We start from the raw sequence: 17353 nt of genomic DNA, 5'->3' as shown, positions 1-17353 counted from the left end.
ATGTTATACGGGGTTTTATTATTAAATTAATATTATAATAATGTATTTAGCACCATAAAATTATTTAAAAATATATCTTTCTTCTTTTTTCTTTCTTTTTCTTTTTAAGAAAAAGAGACAAAATGCATTCTGGGTAATATGGGAAGCGCTACATCAAAAATGGCGGCGTCCTCATCCGCAGGACGCGTTTTGACTCTTTGCAAGCAGTTTCAAAATGTCTTTAGGATATCCTCAGCGACAAACGCGCGACAGGGTGCTGTTAGTTCGGCCAAATGCCAGACTTCTCTTCTCAGGTAAGAGATCAGTTTAATGCATTCCCCAAAACGGAACAATAATGTGGGTTAACAACGACACATTCAAAGCTGTCGGTCAACAGCTCAGCAGTCCCTGTTTGCGCAAAGATGCCAGTGATTGTTTACAGCAAAGTCAAAGAGACAGGTTTTCTTTATTACGGTGAGGTAGAAACCCCGAGTTCCCATGTTGATGTACTCAGTGGACATTTATGGTTTTATGGCTGTATTTAAGACTGAAGTGAGATTTTGACTGCTGTGATCGTGGGGTCTCCATTATGTCCCATCAATACACAGCTGTTAACTATACGTGTGAAAAGTAAGTCACAGCCTAAAGACCAACTGACAGGTCAGTGATGTTTTAGGACAGAAGAGGCTCCAAAGAACTTCAAATGATCCAAAGTCTTATTTGACGTTAAAGAGCTTAACACCAAAAATATCTGCCTGGGATTAAACCAGAAAGTGCTGAAATGTAACACTTAAATTTCAAGATGGAATTCCCTGAATTCAGTTTTTGTTGTTTGGGGTTTTTTTTAATTGCGGAAAAATAATTTACCTGCTTCGGCATTTGTTATCAGGCTTACTGTGTGCACTTTCTTCATGTTCAACAGGGAGAAGTCTCCCATTGTCACCCCATCCTGGAGCAATCCCATCAGCTCTCCAGGTCAGCATCGAGCTCTGCACACAACCATCAGCAGGAGAGGACTAGAGGAGTTCTTTGATTCACCTGAGAACTGGGGAGAGGCCAATGTGAAGTCAGGTAAAATATTACAGCACGCAAAGAGAACATTGTCTGCAGGTTTGATTGTAGTTTGAATCAACCTGAATATGTTCATTTTATTTGCACCTGAATGTAGATCAGTGTAAACACAATCTGCTAAACACTATTTATCAGCACAATTTGTTAAAAAGTATAGTAAATACTGTTTAACAAATTGTTTGTGGTCAGATGTGTGAGTTTAGAGTGACATGATCATTTTACTATTGCACTAACGAGGTTGTTATAACTTCTTGCACTATTAGGCGCACCGTGGACTGCCAAACAACTGAGAACAAAGAGCAACGAGGACTTGCACAAACTCTGGTGAGCTGTGTGGAAATGAAGCGTCTCAGTGGAAACATTTAAAACATTTAGCGGCGTGTAACCCTCTGATTGTGTCTCAGGTATGTCCTGCTGAAAGAAAAGAACATGCTGCTCACACTTGAACAGGAAGCAAAAAGGCAGAGGGTCCAGATGCCAAGTCCAGAAAGACTAAGAAAGGTTCGTCTCATGCTGAGCTGATAGCTGACACGATGTAGGTGCCAATGATTATATGAGGCTTTCTCCCCTCCCAGGTTGAGCGGTCCATGATCAGGCTAGAGACGGTGGCGAAGGAGAGAGAGAGTGCACTGCGTCTGCTGCAAACAGGACAAGAGAAAGGCCGACCAGGAGCCTGGAGGAGGAACATATTTGGATATGTGTACTGGTGAGGGCAGTCTTGCATATCAGACCTACATGGGAAAAAGATATGTCATACCTTTATCATATGGTGATGGGGAAACGGCCTGTTTGCAGGACATAGTAGGTCCATATAAACACATGTGGTCCAAGCTTTGTTACACATATTTCATTCTCAGATTGAGCCTGAAAAATATTATCAGTGTTTTCTTGGATTGAAAAATAAAATAAAGAGTATTTACCAAGAAACCAGTTTAAGCTGCTTTCAGCTCTGCGATATGCTGCTTGATCCTGCTGGAAGCAGTCATCAGAAGATCAGCATATTGTTGTTATAAAGGGATGAAATGATCAACAACTATACTCAGCTAGGCTGTGGCATTTAAATAGCCCCCACACATCATACCACCACCACCATCAGCCTGAACTGTTGATCCGAGGCAGGATGGATCCAGGATTTCATGTTGTTTATACCAAATTTGGACTATTGTCTGAATGTTGCAGCAGAAATGAAATCTCATCAGACCAAACAATCTTTTTCCAATCTTCTGTTGCCCGGTGCTGGTGAGCCCTTGTGAATTGTAGCCTCAGTTTCCTGTCTGACAGGAGCGGCAATCCATGCGGTCTGCTGCTGCTGTGGCCCACCTGATCCTAGGTTCGACATATTGCGTGTTCAGATATGCTCTTCTGTATGCCTTGGTTCTAACATGTGGTGATTTGAGTTACTGTTTCCTTCCTATTGGCTTGAAACAGCCTATCAGTTCTCCCCTGAAACCACCAGGCTATTGTTTGGACAGAGAACTGCCACTCATTGGACAAATTTTCAGCAGTTTTGAACTACTTGGAGCAGCCAATCTGGCACTAACAACCATGTCACGTTCATCTTAACCTTGCCGCAATGCGATTGGCTTAAAGCGCTTCGAGTGCTCAGAGTAGAAAAGCACCACGTAAGCACCCGTCCATAGTTGTGGTAATGAGCAGCTGAACCGATTCATCCTTGGCAAAGCTAATTTGAGACTTTTATTGGACGCCCTGTAATCTCATTGATTTATTTCCTCCACAGGTATCGATTCAAAGAGTATGCTATTCCCTGGTACATGAACAGACGATACAAGCGCAAGAGGTTCTACACACCCAAGTTTGTTGAACCACATATAAGGTAAGACCAGTGTATGCAATATCATGTACATTTTTAAGTACGTGATACTTTTCTTACAAAGGATTTTACTTCCTTTCTCCTTCAGGCTGCGTATTGAGAATTACCTTCGGGAAAGGGCAAGGAATGAAAACTTAAAGAAGAGACGTCTCACCAAGTTACAGGAGAGGTTCCCCCAGATTAAAGCTCCTGCATCCTGAAAATGTGGATCTGACTAGTGTGAATCAGCTCATCAAATAGCCATGGATGGACTGAAACTGTTGTATGACCACCTTTCATGTGATCTCAAAGATAAATTATGTAAGATGGCTCTAAAGTGTGCCGCTCTCTCTATTTGACCCCGACTCCGGTGTTCTTTACGCTCCTGTATGAAAACCCTCAGAACTGAAGTAACCAGTGGGCTATTGAGACTACAGCACTCAGTTAATCATTAAAAAAAAACAACTTTATTTGTAAAAGACCACATGAAGCCAATGACAAGCAAGACTGAAAATTAAATACAGATTTGAGTTAATACCAGTAAGCACAGGTAGGAACGGACTGGCCTTTACCTGTGACGATTTGACCTGCTACATAGGAAGAAAAAAAAGGTTCATGAACGAGACGATATTCACGTCAAACTAACAGGTTGTTTTTCCAAATACATCCTAATCATCCCAAGTTTACCATATCAGCATTCTGCACAAATCATTTTGGCTTCTGTACTCTGTCGTTTTGATCAGAAACTTGACTTTTTGATTCGAGGTTCCCACCAACAACTTACAGATAAGGCAACCGGCCGACTTTCAGGGAGCTCTCAGAGGAGCTGAAATTGCAGATGTTTGTTTTCTACAGCAAATCCCAGACAGGTGTATGGACAAACTCTGTTTTAAAAACAAGTCGTACAAAAATAAAACAGCGAGGTGTTCCTGAGTCTGGGTCAGAGGGGGGAACCATTCACGACGTTGAGCTTGCAGTGAAAAAGACGATGAGGATCGGGGGTCAAATCAAGGGCACTTCCTGTCCACGCACTGCTTTCCTCCCTCCTCATACTCCTGTTTGGAGATCCACATCTGCTGGAAGGTTCCCTGGAGGATGCAAGAAAAATGTTTAAAAGACTCTGAAAACACTTTAGTGCCTTTAATGTGGTACAGACATGAAGTCATTTTGTGTGTCCTTACCAGAGATGCCAGGATGGAGCCTCCTATCCAGGCGCTGAACCGGCGCTCCACTGTAGTGCTGTTTGCTATCAGCTTCAACCTCATACTCTGCAAAAGCACGCGATTAAAGATCTCTCAAAAAATGATGAACAAAATGTAGCAAATTTAAAATGGAAAGACAAACATTGCAGTACATCACTGACTAAAGCTAAAGATGGTACTGATAAAAACATATTTAGTGACATGCTGGCACTGGCTGATACTCACCGGAGGGGTTTTCTGGGAGAGTTCTCTGTTCAGTCGGTCAGTGAAGCCCTGAATGAGCGTGTTTCCACCAGTCACCACCACACTGCCATACAGACCCTTGGATAACAGTCACAGGTCAGTAAGTGGGGTTGTAGGGTTTAGGCACAGATACGAAGCACAAAAACTACTCAGATTACATAAAACGGTGTTTCTGAAAAGAAAATCCAGTTGAACGAGGTGCTTACAGGCCGGATGTCGATGTCGCACATTCCCACACTTGTTGTCACGACGTGGCCAACTCCTAGCATGGTGTTCCCAGACAGTCCCTAAAAGCGATCAAGCACAAATGTTACATTCATAAATAAAAACATTTGACCACCTCAGAGCAATATACATTTAATCACCAGCGCCGTTCATTCATCCGGGACCTGCTGAGTAAAACTCACCTTAGCATTGGAGGGGTCAAACAGCCCCTCTGGGATCTTCAGCCTCTCTGCTCCAAAGTCACAGTTGTAGCCATTGGGCAGCTCATAGTGCACTGTGGGCATCTGGGCAGCAACCCTGATGAACAAAAGAAAAGGGGGGGAAAGTACTGAAATGTATCATATCGATCTATGTGTGAGTAAACATCTCTGGTTCTAATGTGACTCTTTTTCTAGTACAGCGTTAGAGTGAATCTGTTAAACTGAAGTACAGGATCAAACCACTCTCACTGTTCATCATATGGAGAGTCTGACACCTGCAGCACTGATGCCTGGAAGTCCTGGATTACACACTGGAAGAAAAAGACACACTTTCATTACCAAACATGTAATTATTATTACTGTGCTGCCGAGTTTGCTGCTTACATTACACATGTAGTTGTGCCAAGAGCGGGTGACTTGAGGTAGTTTCTCCTTTTTCTTCCAACTGGCTTGGGCTCCCTCCCGCACTGGATCCTGTATGGACAAACCCCCCCACTGTGGTTAGACTCATGGCAATAAGGGCTTGAACCCAGTAATGTGGCAATGATGTGTAGAAAAGCCAGGCGTGGTAAATGTTGAGCAAAGTTAATCATTTAACATTCATCAAATGAAACAATCACTCCCACAGATCGTACCTTCGATGCAATCATGTAGGGAGGGATTATCTCCACATTTAGCTCCTGAAACAGCTCCCTGCACTGCATGCTCATGAAGTCTCCAGCCAGGGGCGACTTGACGATGCCTGTTGAGAGTGAAAGAGTAACGCAACTTCAATGACACGGTAACTTTGTAGGCACCGTAACACATATCATTTAAAAGCACTCAAAGACCGTAATGTGACTTCAGTAACACCCCATTTATCATTTTCTACAAAGACTGCACAGTAACAGTGACCCTGAATGGATCACTCCCATTCCTGCTGGATTTTGTCCTCAGCATAATTAATAAATCTGGTCTTATTAACTAATGAATAAAACCTGACTTTGCTTTTCTATTTGTCAGATATCCTGTTCTTCATTTATCTTTAGAAAGACAGTAAACAAAAAAGGCCACAGAAAATTTTTGTGGATGTAGTGAAAGAGGACACGCAGAGTGCTGCTGTGACAGAAAACAATGCTGCTTAGGAAAACGTTAGATGGACACACGATCCGCTGCAGCAATCCCTGAAGGAAGGAGCCCAAAGGAGGAGGAGGGCAAGTACTTGACCAATCAGAAACGTTCACAGTAAATCCTGCTCCCAGTCTCACGATACCTTTGCAAAATAATCTCCCACAGTTCAAAAACATGCATGTTATGTTAACGGTCCATCCATCAGCCCTGCGACAGGCTGGTAACTTGTCCAAGGTGTACCCGCCTCCTGCGTTACGGCAGCTGGGATTGGCTCATCACAGCAAGCTGAGCTCTTCTGGTCAAACTGCAGTCCCTTTATGATTTTATGATGTGTATGTTACAATAGCTTCTCACCTTGCTGCAGAACATAGCCGTCGTGCACTGGAATTGCAGTAGTGTGTGTTGCACCACTGTCTAGAACCAGGCCTGTAGACCGCCCATTGGCAAAGCTTGTATGTTTAAAGTTAAAGAAATATGTGGTTTAAAGTCCAGCAGATGGCATGAAATTTCATCAGAGCTGTCTGTGATGATTAACTGAACGCACTGCTTTAGTGTCCGTCCTGGATGACGTGAAACAGTAAAGGATACGCAGAGAGCACGGCTGACTTGCAAAGGAAGAAGGCAGGAATGTTGTAATGCTCAAACATCAGCTCTGTTAGTTTCTCTCTCTTTGCTCGTGTGTTCCACTGCAAACACAGAACAGAAGTTAGCCCACTTACAACAAATCACTGCCAGATACACACAGATACCTGCAGATGGTGATGAGGGCAAGGACAGGAAACACACTCTTCACATGGCGCTGAGCTCAAATAGCTCAGATGTTAACATCAATGTGTCACATATTTATTTTTAAACAGAGCAGCAAATCAAACCGATTAATTTTTTGAGACTCAAAAGTTAACTCACCGACGCCTCTGACATGAGCACGGGGTGCAGGCTGGGTTCAGACTTGAAGTGCATCTTGTACGTGTGATCCAGAATAGCCTGGAAACTGTCCCAGTCCTCAACTAGAGGCAGAGTTAAGAGAAAACAAATGAAGGGCCTGGTAACTGCCAAACACCTCTGAAATCTTTTTTTATGTCACCGTACCTACATTAAAACATATGACAAAGCAATCACTTGTGCATAGAATAAGGTAGCCAAAACCATTTACATTTCATATGAAGAGCTGCAGCTTTTTGTTAACATTTACTAGTTTAAATTAAAAGACGTGAATATCAATCGTGGCTCAAGAGTTGGCAGTTCGTCTTGTAATCGGGCAGTCTCGGTCGTTGTGTCCTTGGGCAAGACACTTCACCCGTTGCCTGGTCAGAGGGGCTGGTGGCGCCAGTGTCCGGCAGCCTCGCCTCTGTCAGTGCGCCCCAGGGTGCCTGTGCCATCACCAGTGTGTGAATGTGTGTGTGAATGGGTGGATGACTGGGTGTAGTGTGAAGCGCTTTGGGGTCCATAGGGACTAAGTAAAGCACTATACAAATACAGACCATTTACCATAAGCAAATAACAGCAACGTTGTCATGCTAAGGCTTTGCAGTCTCTGTGGATACAGACCTCAAAAAGCCCCTTCATCAACACTATCATGTGTGTTGGGTCAGATGGTGGAGAAATTGGAGCAATTATAATTTTTTTTAGATAATAATTTGAGCACCAGGCACCATTTTTCCAGGTTAGCCCTCTAAGGGAGACTCTGGTCCCACTGTGCTCTTCTGCTGCAATTAAGATTTGTGTCACACTCATCTCTAAATAGCCTGAGAAACTCCAGTGGACCAGATTCTGATGAGCATCAGCAGCTAGGTCAGTGCACTGGGGCACTTGCCATCACTAATACTTTGGGTAAATGCTTTAAAAAGTGTCAACACCATCAGTGGACTGCAATCACTTAATACTTTAACTGGCAAAAGCCATTTATTATCTGTGAATCAAGCCACTACAAACAAACATGGCCATTACAATTTTTAGTTGTCCAACAGTCCAAAACCCAAATATAGAAGCAAACTGCTGCGATGTTAGAGCCTGAAATGGCTTAGTTAAATGAATTATATGAAAAAAAACTAACAGTAACTTTATGTCACTTCTGATACTAATAAATGTTCAAGTAAGTAAATCTGAAAACTAAGTAAAGGGCATTTAGGGCAAATGAATAATTGTTTCACCCAAAGAACAATCAAAAGATCAGTCGATGACGTGAACAACCATAAACTGCAAATATCTGAAATTTCTAATAAGGAAAGAAAACTGTTCAGCTGACCAGAACATAAAAACGAACCTCTAAAGCTTAGTCCGCTCCAGCATACAAACACCATCGCAGAAGAGCCAAATCACCAATTTAGTCTTTTTTAAACCAGTTTAGTTCATTTACAGCCCTGCTGCTCACTGGGGAACCAGACCAACAGCAGCAGCAACAGCCCTGGTTGGTGACCGTTAAACTGAAATCCAAAGTTTTTCAAAATAAGCCCAAACACAGTTTGGGTTATTCCGCACATGCCCCGTTATGACACAGACACTGCAGTAAACCACAGATTGCAGAGGGCTTGGCTTCCATCAGGAGAACACTGCACACCACAGCTGATGCTGATGAGCTGCCTTGAGCTTCAAATAATCTCATTAATATTCATGATGCGCTCCAGTCATATATATATATACGTCAGCCAGGGTTTAACGAGCTCGCCAATGAAGTCGTTGTCAGACCAAAACAGACTAATTATGGATTTGGATCAAGCAGGCCAGATTATACACATTCACATTTGCATCAGAGATCAAAACCTGTTCCGTGTTTTCCAACAGCTCTTCTTCCCATTTATTTAAATCCTTTTTTACAACATACATATGAAAAGATCAAGGCCAGTCTTTTATGTACAGGTGAAAAAAGTCCTATTCTCCAATCACTTGGACTAAACGCTTACTCATGCCATTCTTGAGCGGAGACATGACCTCCATGTTCTCTCTGGGTACCCTCAGCTGATTGGTATCAATATAGTAGGTGGTGCCGCTCTGCTTGCCCTTGTCACCATCAGTCTCCATGGGTGTGCTGCCATCCTCTCGGTCAAGAGTCACACCTATTACTGTGGGAAAGTCCGCCTGAGATGGGACAAAAGAAACAAAACACACCAAATTACAGGTTAAGGCTGTTTGCAAGAGCCTGATTTCGGACCAGCATAACAACAGAAATTCACAAAAACTCCTTTCACAAAGTTAGTCATCCTCCTTTGCAGTGAGTGAATGAATTGACATTTTTGTGGAACACTGAGGTGCCATAATGTGATGCAATCCCTCCTGAATTATGAAGACAAACAGTTGGGAAATTTTCAAAAGTACCTGATTTGAATCTGGCCGTTTTTGACCAGTTTATTATGCAAAAACTGTATTTACAGTGTCTAGCTAAATGCTGAGAGGATTTTCAGAAGAAGAGGGTTATGTCAAAAGCAGAAAGAAAAAACATCTTTTAAATGGTAGAATTTGTGCTTGCATATAATCTGCTGATAGGCGATTAGTGTCCATCTGTAATGTCTTACATTTATTCACACAAGATTCATTTTATCCCTCAGGACTTGCACGTAAACCAGAGGAAACAGAAAAAGGAAGTATTCTGGAATAATCTGAACTCAATTTATGCCTCCTGCCTCCAAGGTGACTCCAACCCTGATTTCTCATCATTGCCGTTCCCCCAGAGGGATGTTGAAGATGCACAGAGGAAGAAAAGACACGTTGTTAATAAGGTCATTCAAGTGAGCCACTTACCTTGGGACAGTCTTCTCCTGCGTAGCCAGCTCTTACAGAATAAGAGCCAATGTCAAACACCAATGCTCCCACCTCATCTGCAGAAATAAGGGAAGGGCTGCGATTGAACATTTTTCGAATGAAGTTATGCACAAAATATGGGGGAACATTTTATTCCTGTAATTTGTACACAATGCGGGCAAAAGTATTGGGCTACACATCTTAATCTTTGAGTTCATGCATTTTCACTGCCACAGGTTTATAACATCAAGCTCCCAGCCATGCAGCCTTCATAAAATCTGTAAAAAAAAACATGGGTCTTTGTAAAGAACTTATTGATAAATTAGACAGCAAATTATTTGAGACGTTCAACAATCTCTCCCAGAGTGATTGCAGTCAATGCACATCAGACTGCAACTGTTTGCAGAAAGGTTGCCACCAACAAGGTGAGATGTGCCTCCTTATTGATAGTATTCCCAGAATATTTTAATTTATTTAATAAAAGATTTATATTTAGTGTCACTGGATCGATACAATATCCCCACGCAAAACATCGCAATACTATGCTGTATCAATCTTAAATAATCATTAACCTCCTAAGACCCTAACTCTTCCACGGCATGCATTTTTGATTTCTCTTTGATATTTGGGCTGATTGGGATCCAATAAATGTAAAAAATATATATAAATTACTAGAATTTTTTTTTACCTGATTTTTTGTTTCTAAGAAAAATGAGAACCATATATGAGGATATTTGTTTAAAATTTCGACAGAACAGTAGCAGTATAATGTCCTCATGAGTGGATTTCAGGCCCTTGTAGAGCAAAATTGAGTATTTTGGTCTAAATAACCCAAAATGTGATGTCTTCATATGTGGACGCCAGGTCCTAAGAGGTTAAATACATTGAAGCTATCTATAAAGTGAGGTATCAAATACAAATTATATTACTTATATGTGTATATGCGTGCATGTGCGTTGTTTGTTGTTGTTTCTGTTCTTTTCTCCTCCCTCACCCAGGCAGCTGTCCCCACCTGTATGAAGACTGCCACCATCATCCCAGTCCCCAAGAGCTCTGCTGTGACAGCCAGTAGCCATCATGCCGATCGTCACGAAATGCTTTGAGAGGCTGATTATGGCCCACATCAAAGCCACCATCAGAGTCACTTCAGACCCACACCAGTACGCCTACCGGAAGAATCGATCCACAGAAGATGCCATCTCTTCTGTGGTTCACACCACCCTCACCCACCTGGAGCAGAAGAATTCCTACGTCTGTTTGCTCTTCATGGACTTCTTCTCCGCTTGCAATACAATTATCCCGCAGACACTTGTTGACAAATTACTGACCCTGGGACTGAGCTCCTCTCTTTGTAACTGGGTCCTGGACTTCCTGACCAACAGACCGCAGTCTGTGAGGATCCACAACGTCTCCTCATCTTCCAGAGTCCTCAGCACTGGCTCCCCTCAGGGCTGTGTGCTAAGTCCCCTCCTGTTCACGCTGCTTACATATGACTGCTCACCCATCCATCCAAGCTGTGTTATTATAAAGTTTGAGGACGACACAGCTGTGGCTGGTTGCATCACAAACAATGATGAGACCAGCTACAGGAAGGAGGTGGAACACTTGGAGGACTTTTGCAGGAAAAACAATCTCTGCTTGAATGAGAAGAAGACGAAGGAGATGGTTGTGGATTTCAGGAGGGGAAGACACACACCCCTGCACGTTGGAGGATCTGCAGTCGAAGTAGTACCCAGCTACAAGTACCTGGGTACGTACCTGGATAGCAACCTCACCTTGAAAAAAAACACTTCCAGCCTGATCAGGAAGGCTCACCAGAGCCTCTACTTCCTGAGGAGGTTGAAGCGTGCGGGAATGGAGAGCTCAGTCCTCATCTCCTTCTACAGATGTGCGGTGGAAAATGTTCTGTGCTCTGGCATCAACGTGTGGCACAGAAACTGCACTGTGGCAGAGAGGAAAGCTCTACAGAGGGTGGTGAAGGCTGCACAGAGAGTTGTCGGAGGCAGCCTCCCAACCGTCACAGACATATACACCTCCAGATGAATGAAGGACCCCACTCACCCAGCACATACATTCTTTGTCCCCTCAGGCAGGAGGCTGAGGAGCATTAAATACAAAACCAGCAGACTGAGAAACAGCTTCATTCCAGAAGCTGGGAAACTTCTCCATGCATAATGGACAAGAACTGTTATTGTAGCACCTTAACCACTACTGACACTGTCACTTTATCAATGCTGGTCATCATGCCCTTTGCTGCTAAAGTATTTATTTACACCTATATTTATACCCACACTCTATACTGGTACTCAGCTTGTTGCACTCTACTTATAATATTATTTATTGTATTGTCTTATTAGCTCCTTGAATCCTTTCTAAGCATCTTACTATAAGCCGCATGCGTCACTAATGAAAAGGTCTATTCGGTACCTACACGTTTATAACAACTGACACCGGCTACCCGGAGGAACTATGAAGTTATTCTCTGTAAAACACAGGAACGACAGGATGGGTCATCAGTATGTCTTTGCAGGGTCTTTGTATTGGGTTTATCGCGATGAGAGCCTCGGTATCGTCATAACTACCGTTATTTTTACCGTTACATAACATAAACGGTATTTGTTCGTGAGCTCGGCAAGCCCATTTTCATTCATTTCCTTGCTAGCTAGACGACACCGGCTGAGTGACTTGTATAACACTTCACGTCTGCACGACTAAGCACCTGTGATCTATATATTTGAACAGCCCTAAACACATGAGAATTAAAATGGACACAAGACTATATCGCTGACCAACTACGAAGCAGAACTTTAGCATAGCTAGCATAACGAGCTAACTAGCTACAAAGCTGGCTAGCTCCAACCAGGGACAACGTGGACGACAGTTGTGTATAAAATCAGCATATTATCATACTCACCACCACCGTACACTCCACCACTCATCCTCTAAGTTATAACGACAGTAACTTTAACAATATATGTTATTACAGGAGAAACACAACCACAAAGCGATTAATCACAACAAAGGAAATCTGCTAGCATGCATCAGTCCAACAAAGCGGGCTCCACAGTGCTTCGAGACAGCTGTCCAATCAGAGAGCAGCAATTCTCAGTACTTCCGTTTCCACGGTGATAGTCGGAAGTGACTGCGAGTACTTCCATGCTTTGGAGTGGACGTGGCCCTGAGGATTTCATATCGACGTGAGTTAAAACTCGTCATAAGTGTCTCAAATGTAACTTTAAAGATTAAAAATCGATGCACGGATCGTGCACGTGCAGACTTGATGAGTACACGCTGGTGTTGGTGAATGAAAAGTGGAGGACCTTGAGTCACGGTCACGGTCAGACTCAAAACATTGACTGTTCTAAGCGAGCATGTCCACGCTGAAAAAGCAGCAGCGCTGTTGTACGGACACGCTTATATTAGAAAATCGGAAATGCAATCCTTAGATTACACGTTATGCGTCATCATTGTCCAGCTTTTGCAGCTCAATCCAAGTTTTCCAGCCTCGTGTTTGTCCGGTGTTGGGTTAATTGCGCAAGCGCACGGTGGAAATGGTTAAGGAACTTGCTGGACAGTAGCAGAGTAGCCTCAGGAAAGGTGTTTATATAACTGTGCCTCTTCTCGATTTCTAATTACTAAAATACACTTTTTATGTAATATGTAGGTTCATACATGTCGCAATAGTGATGTTTACCATGTTATTAATTCAAAGTTAATATGAATATATCTTTGAAAGTTTTATCTTTTTATGGATTACTTATGAGGCCCAGTTGGCTCTTGTTTGTTAACAACCTGCAATATTAGACCAAGACAGTAACACTGGTTGTGCGATAAAAAGCATGTATTTTTGTTATTGATTAATTTAAATCAATTTGCTTTTTTTTTTTTCCATCCATAAAACATCAGAAAATTGGAGATAGCTCTGTTGTTTCAAGGTGGTATCATCAAAATGTTCCTTTGGCTAATAATGACACATCAATAAGATTATGTTTACTTTTTAAAGAGTATGAAACTTAGCACTTGTTAATTTTTTTTGCCTTAATGTTAGCTATAGGTTCATTGGTTGATTTATAGATTAATTAATGAGTTGAATTAGTTGTAGTAACAAAGTCAACACAGTCCGGTGGGTTACACATTCACCTAACAGAGTCTCTCTGAGACTTCGTCAGAAAGGCCACTCTTTACAAAAATCCGACAGCCAGCACTGCCTGCTGTGGTGACCCTTTGTGAATACAGGGAGCAGCTGAAGGTCGCTTCGTTAATAATAACGTCTTGCATTACAAGACCTACATTATGTTCACATTTTTATTTTTGTGGAAAGTTATGAAAAATAGCTCATTTTATTAGATCTAAATATTTAAAGCCAAATGTTAAATGTTGCAGTGAAGCTGGCGGCTCATCACCCTGTAGGGGAAAAATATCAAACCTTTTTGGGTCTTTTCAGCCTTTCAAATGTAGTTTAGGTTTTTTGCTGCCTTTATATAACTTTAAGCTCCATTGTTGTATGGAGGATTTAAGACATCTCTTTTAGGTCTAGAATGTAGTTTTCATTCCTTTTTTCACTTTAAAGCTGAAATGTCAATAATTATTTATGAATTCTCTTTAGTGCAAAATAAATTTTTAACTTTGCTTCCTTCCAGCACTCATGCAGCGCTGCACCACACTGACCCTTGCTCGGCACAGCAGGCTCCTCTTAAGAAGTAAATTTGCACTTGCCCAGTGCCAGCAGTCAGCAGCTATGTCAAGTCTCCTGATCAACCAGCCCAAATACGCGTGGCTCAAAGAGCTGGGTTTGTCTGAGGACAACCCAGGTGTTTACAACGGTAGCTGGGGAGGTAGTGGGGAGGTTATCACGTCATACTGCCCTGCCAACAATGAGCCGATTGCCAGAGTTACCCAGGCTACTTTGGCGGAGTATGAAGAGACTGTTCAGAAGACGAAGGAGGCTTGGAAGTTGTGGGCAGACATTCCCGCTCCTAAAAGAGCGGAGATTGTGAGACAGATTGGGGATGCATTGAGAAAAAAGATTAAAGTACTTGGAAGTCTGGTGTCACTGGAAATGGGCAAAATCTATGTTGAGGGAGTTGGTGAAGTTCAGGAGTACGTTGACGTCTGTGATTATGCAGTTGGTCTGTCTAGAATGATCGGCGGGCCCATCCTGCCTTCAGAGAGACCGGGTCACGCCCTCATTGAACAGTGGAACCCAGTCGGCCTGGTCGGCATTATCACCGCCTTCAACTTCCCCGTAGCTGTCTACGGCTGGAACAACGCCATCGCTCTGACCTGCGGCAACGTCTGCCTCTGGAAAGGAGCTCCGACCACTCCTCTCACAAGTGTTGCAGTTACCAAGATCGTGGCTGAGGTGCTGGAGCAGAACAATCTCCCTGGCTCAATCTGCTCCATGACCTGTGGCGGAGCAGATATCGGCACGGCCATGGCAAAGGATGAGCGTGTGGATCTGTTGTCCTTTACTGGCAGCACTTATGTTGGCAAGATGGTGGCCATGATGGTGCAAGAAAGGTTTGGGCGCAAGCTGCTGGAGCTCGGTGGCAACAACGCCATTATCGTGTTTGAAGATGCTGACCTGAATCTCGTGGTGCCCTCTGCCGTCTTCGCTTCCGTCGGAACCGCTGGCCAGCGCTGCACCACAACCAGGAGGTTGATGCTGCACGAGAGCGTTCATGACACAGTGGTTGAAAGCCTCGCCAAGGCCTATAAACAAGTCCGCATCGGAGACCCCTGGGACCCCAGCACCCTCTATGGTCCTCTGCACACCAAGCAAGCTGTCGAGCAGTACCTGGCTGCCATCGAGCAGGCAAAGCAGCAGGGCGGCACTGTGGTGTGTGGAGGAAAGGTGATGGACCGTCCTGGAAATTATGTGGAGCCCACCATCATTACAGGACTGGCTCATGATGCCTCTATTGTCCACACCGAAACCTTTGTCCCCATCCTGTATGTCCTGAAGTTCAAGACAGAGGAGGAGGCATTTGCCTGGAACAATGAGGTGAAGCAGGGTCTGTCCAGCAGCATCTTTACCAAAGATCTAGGCCGGGTTTTCCGTTGGCTTGGCCCCAGAGGGTCAGATTGTGGCATCGTAAATGTCAACATTCCCACGAGCGGAGCAGAGATCGGAGGAGCTTTTGGTGGGGAGAAACATACAGGCGGTGGAAGAGAGTCAGGCAGTGATTCATGGAAGCAGTACATGAGGCGCTCGACATGCACAATCAATTACAGCAAGGATCTTCCTCTGGCCCAGGGAATCAAGTTTGAGTGAGCCAGCCGGCTTTAAGCGTCGATGAGCCCCGAGGACAACACTAAATAGTTTGAATGGCCAAGTGAAATGCATGGTAATGCATTTGCATTCAGAAAGGTCAGCTTGTGTTTAGATCTGTCTCAGTCACATAGGATAAGTGTATCTGTATGAATGTAGTTTAAAAATATTCTGGATTTAAAACAGTTTCAGGAGTTTTTGTTCAAGGTTAAATTTTCCCCCAAATGTGTGCACCTTTCTACAAGCACTTAATGAAGTTTGGCTAATCGATCAATTACAATCGTTACATTTTGGAAGAAAAACTAGACAAAGTTGTAAATGTGTCGATCATTGCAGTTCACCATTAACAGAAAGGTTGCGTAGTCAACACTGGCTGTTTTGCACCCAGTTAACACATGAATATACTGTAATTTCTATAATACACAGTATTTTCCAGGCAACCAAACAACAATAAAAGGCAATGGGTTGACATGTGTACTGTCTGTGGATATTTCGTATTTTAATGCTTTCACTGAGAGAACCCAAGTGCAATAGTCAAATCCCAGTAAAATTTGGATCATGAACATATATCTTCTTCTTTAAACAAATAATGTGTGCTGTAATAATTTCCATGTTCGACATGCACTGACAAGGAAGTTACTCCCGTGACTTGGGCCTGTCCTGGAACACAGACGCTCAGTTAGATTTGGATGGGGGGTTAGAGGCCAGGTCAGTGCCTTTTTGGCTCTTTGGTTTATAATAAACAACCATGAAATTGTTCTTCAGTGGAAAAAGCGTTGTCGGTGCATTTTTCCCACGCTGGGCGAAAAGGTGACTGGGAAAATCTCTCTGCAGGTACACATCAGTGTAATGTCCAATAAAGGCCAGGTTTTGTGAAAAAGTTGGAAAGAGATGATCAAAGTTATTAGCCTGTTGCATTTTAATGTGACTGACTTTGAAAATGAAAGTTTTTAGTTGAGCTCATCTTATTTTTTTTAGAATTACAATCCTGGATTTTAGTTAAGATGTACACAGAGGGACGAGAAGATAAAAATCATATATAAACAAGCAGCGTACATATTTATTATATTTGACATGGTTTAATTTTATGGAACTTTGCAGCTGCTGATTACTGCGATGATTCAGTCGACATGGTATGATATGCTCTGAGCACTGTTTAAATACTGTCACGTTGTTAGGTACAACAAAGGGACATCTGTTGAACTGCTCGTTAATGCAAATATCAGACAGTCACAAGGCAGCAGCTCTATTTAGGCATGTAGACACATCCAAGCATCAGAATGGGGAAGAAAGGTAATTTTGAGCGACTGAGCCAGACTGTTTTAATCTAATAAGAAGCAACTCAAATATCACTAAGGTAGGCAGAAGAGCATCTCTGAACAACCAGCACCCCTGATGCTACACCTGATGCTACACCTGATGCTACTCTCGGCAAGAACAGGTAACAACTCAGCCTCACCATAACTGGCAACGGAATATTGGAAAGATGCTAGCTGGTCCGATGAGT

General features: G+C 43.0%; 3 protein-coding genes across 3 annotated transcripts; 2 read left to right on the top strand and 1 right to left on the bottom strand.

The window, feature by feature from the left end:
- Positions 1-123: 123 nt before the first annotated feature.
- mrpl47 (mitochondrial ribosomal protein L47) lies at positions 124-3197 on the top strand. The gene is made up of 7 exons (XM_082524976.1): positions 124-293; positions 902-1050; positions 1314-1374; positions 1455-1551; positions 1626-1756; positions 2789-2884; positions 2970-3197. Exons 1-7 carry the CDS (start codon positions 139-141, stop codon positions 3079-3081), a joined length of 801 nt encoding a protein of 266 aa, XP_082381102.1. The 5' UTR covers positions 124-138; the 3' UTR covers positions 3082-3197.
- Positions 3198-3304: 107 nt separating this feature from the next.
- On the bottom strand, positions 3305-12651 carry actl6a (actin-like 6A). Its single transcript, XM_082524975.1, has 14 exons — positions 12490-12651; positions 9576-9652; positions 8741-8915; positions 6747-6847; positions 6429-6526; positions 6195-6289; positions 5366-5472; positions 5115-5204; positions 4980-5041; positions 4713-4827; positions 4512-4592; positions 4288-4383; positions 4042-4128; positions 3305-3948 (listed from the first exon to the last, which is right to left on the bottom strand). The coding sequence occupies exons 1-14, from the start codon at positions 12512-12514 to the stop codon at positions 3868-3870; spliced, it is 1290 nt and encodes a 429-aa protein (XP_082381101.1). The 5' UTR covers positions 12515-12651; the 3' UTR covers positions 3305-3867.
- A 24-nt stretch (positions 12652-12675) lies between these two features.
- aldh7a1 (aldehyde dehydrogenase 7 family, member A1) lies at positions 12676-16321 on the top strand. Its single transcript, XM_082524974.1, has 2 exons — positions 12676-12772; positions 14216-16321. Exon 2 carries the CDS (start codon positions 14221-14223, stop codon positions 15847-15849), a length of 1629 nt encoding a protein of 542 aa, XP_082381100.1. The 5' UTR covers positions 12676-12772; positions 14216-14220; the 3' UTR covers positions 15850-16321.
- Positions 16322-17353: the final 1032 nt, after the last annotated feature.

Source organism: Aulonocara stuartgranti (assembly GCF_965226115.1).
Source record: "Aulonocara stuartgranti genome assembly, chromosome: 23".
Taxonomy (NCBI): Eukaryota; Metazoa; Chordata; class Actinopteri; order Cichliformes; family Cichlidae; genus Aulonocara; species Aulonocara stuartgranti.
This window is presented reverse-complemented; position numbering and strand designations above follow the sequence as displayed.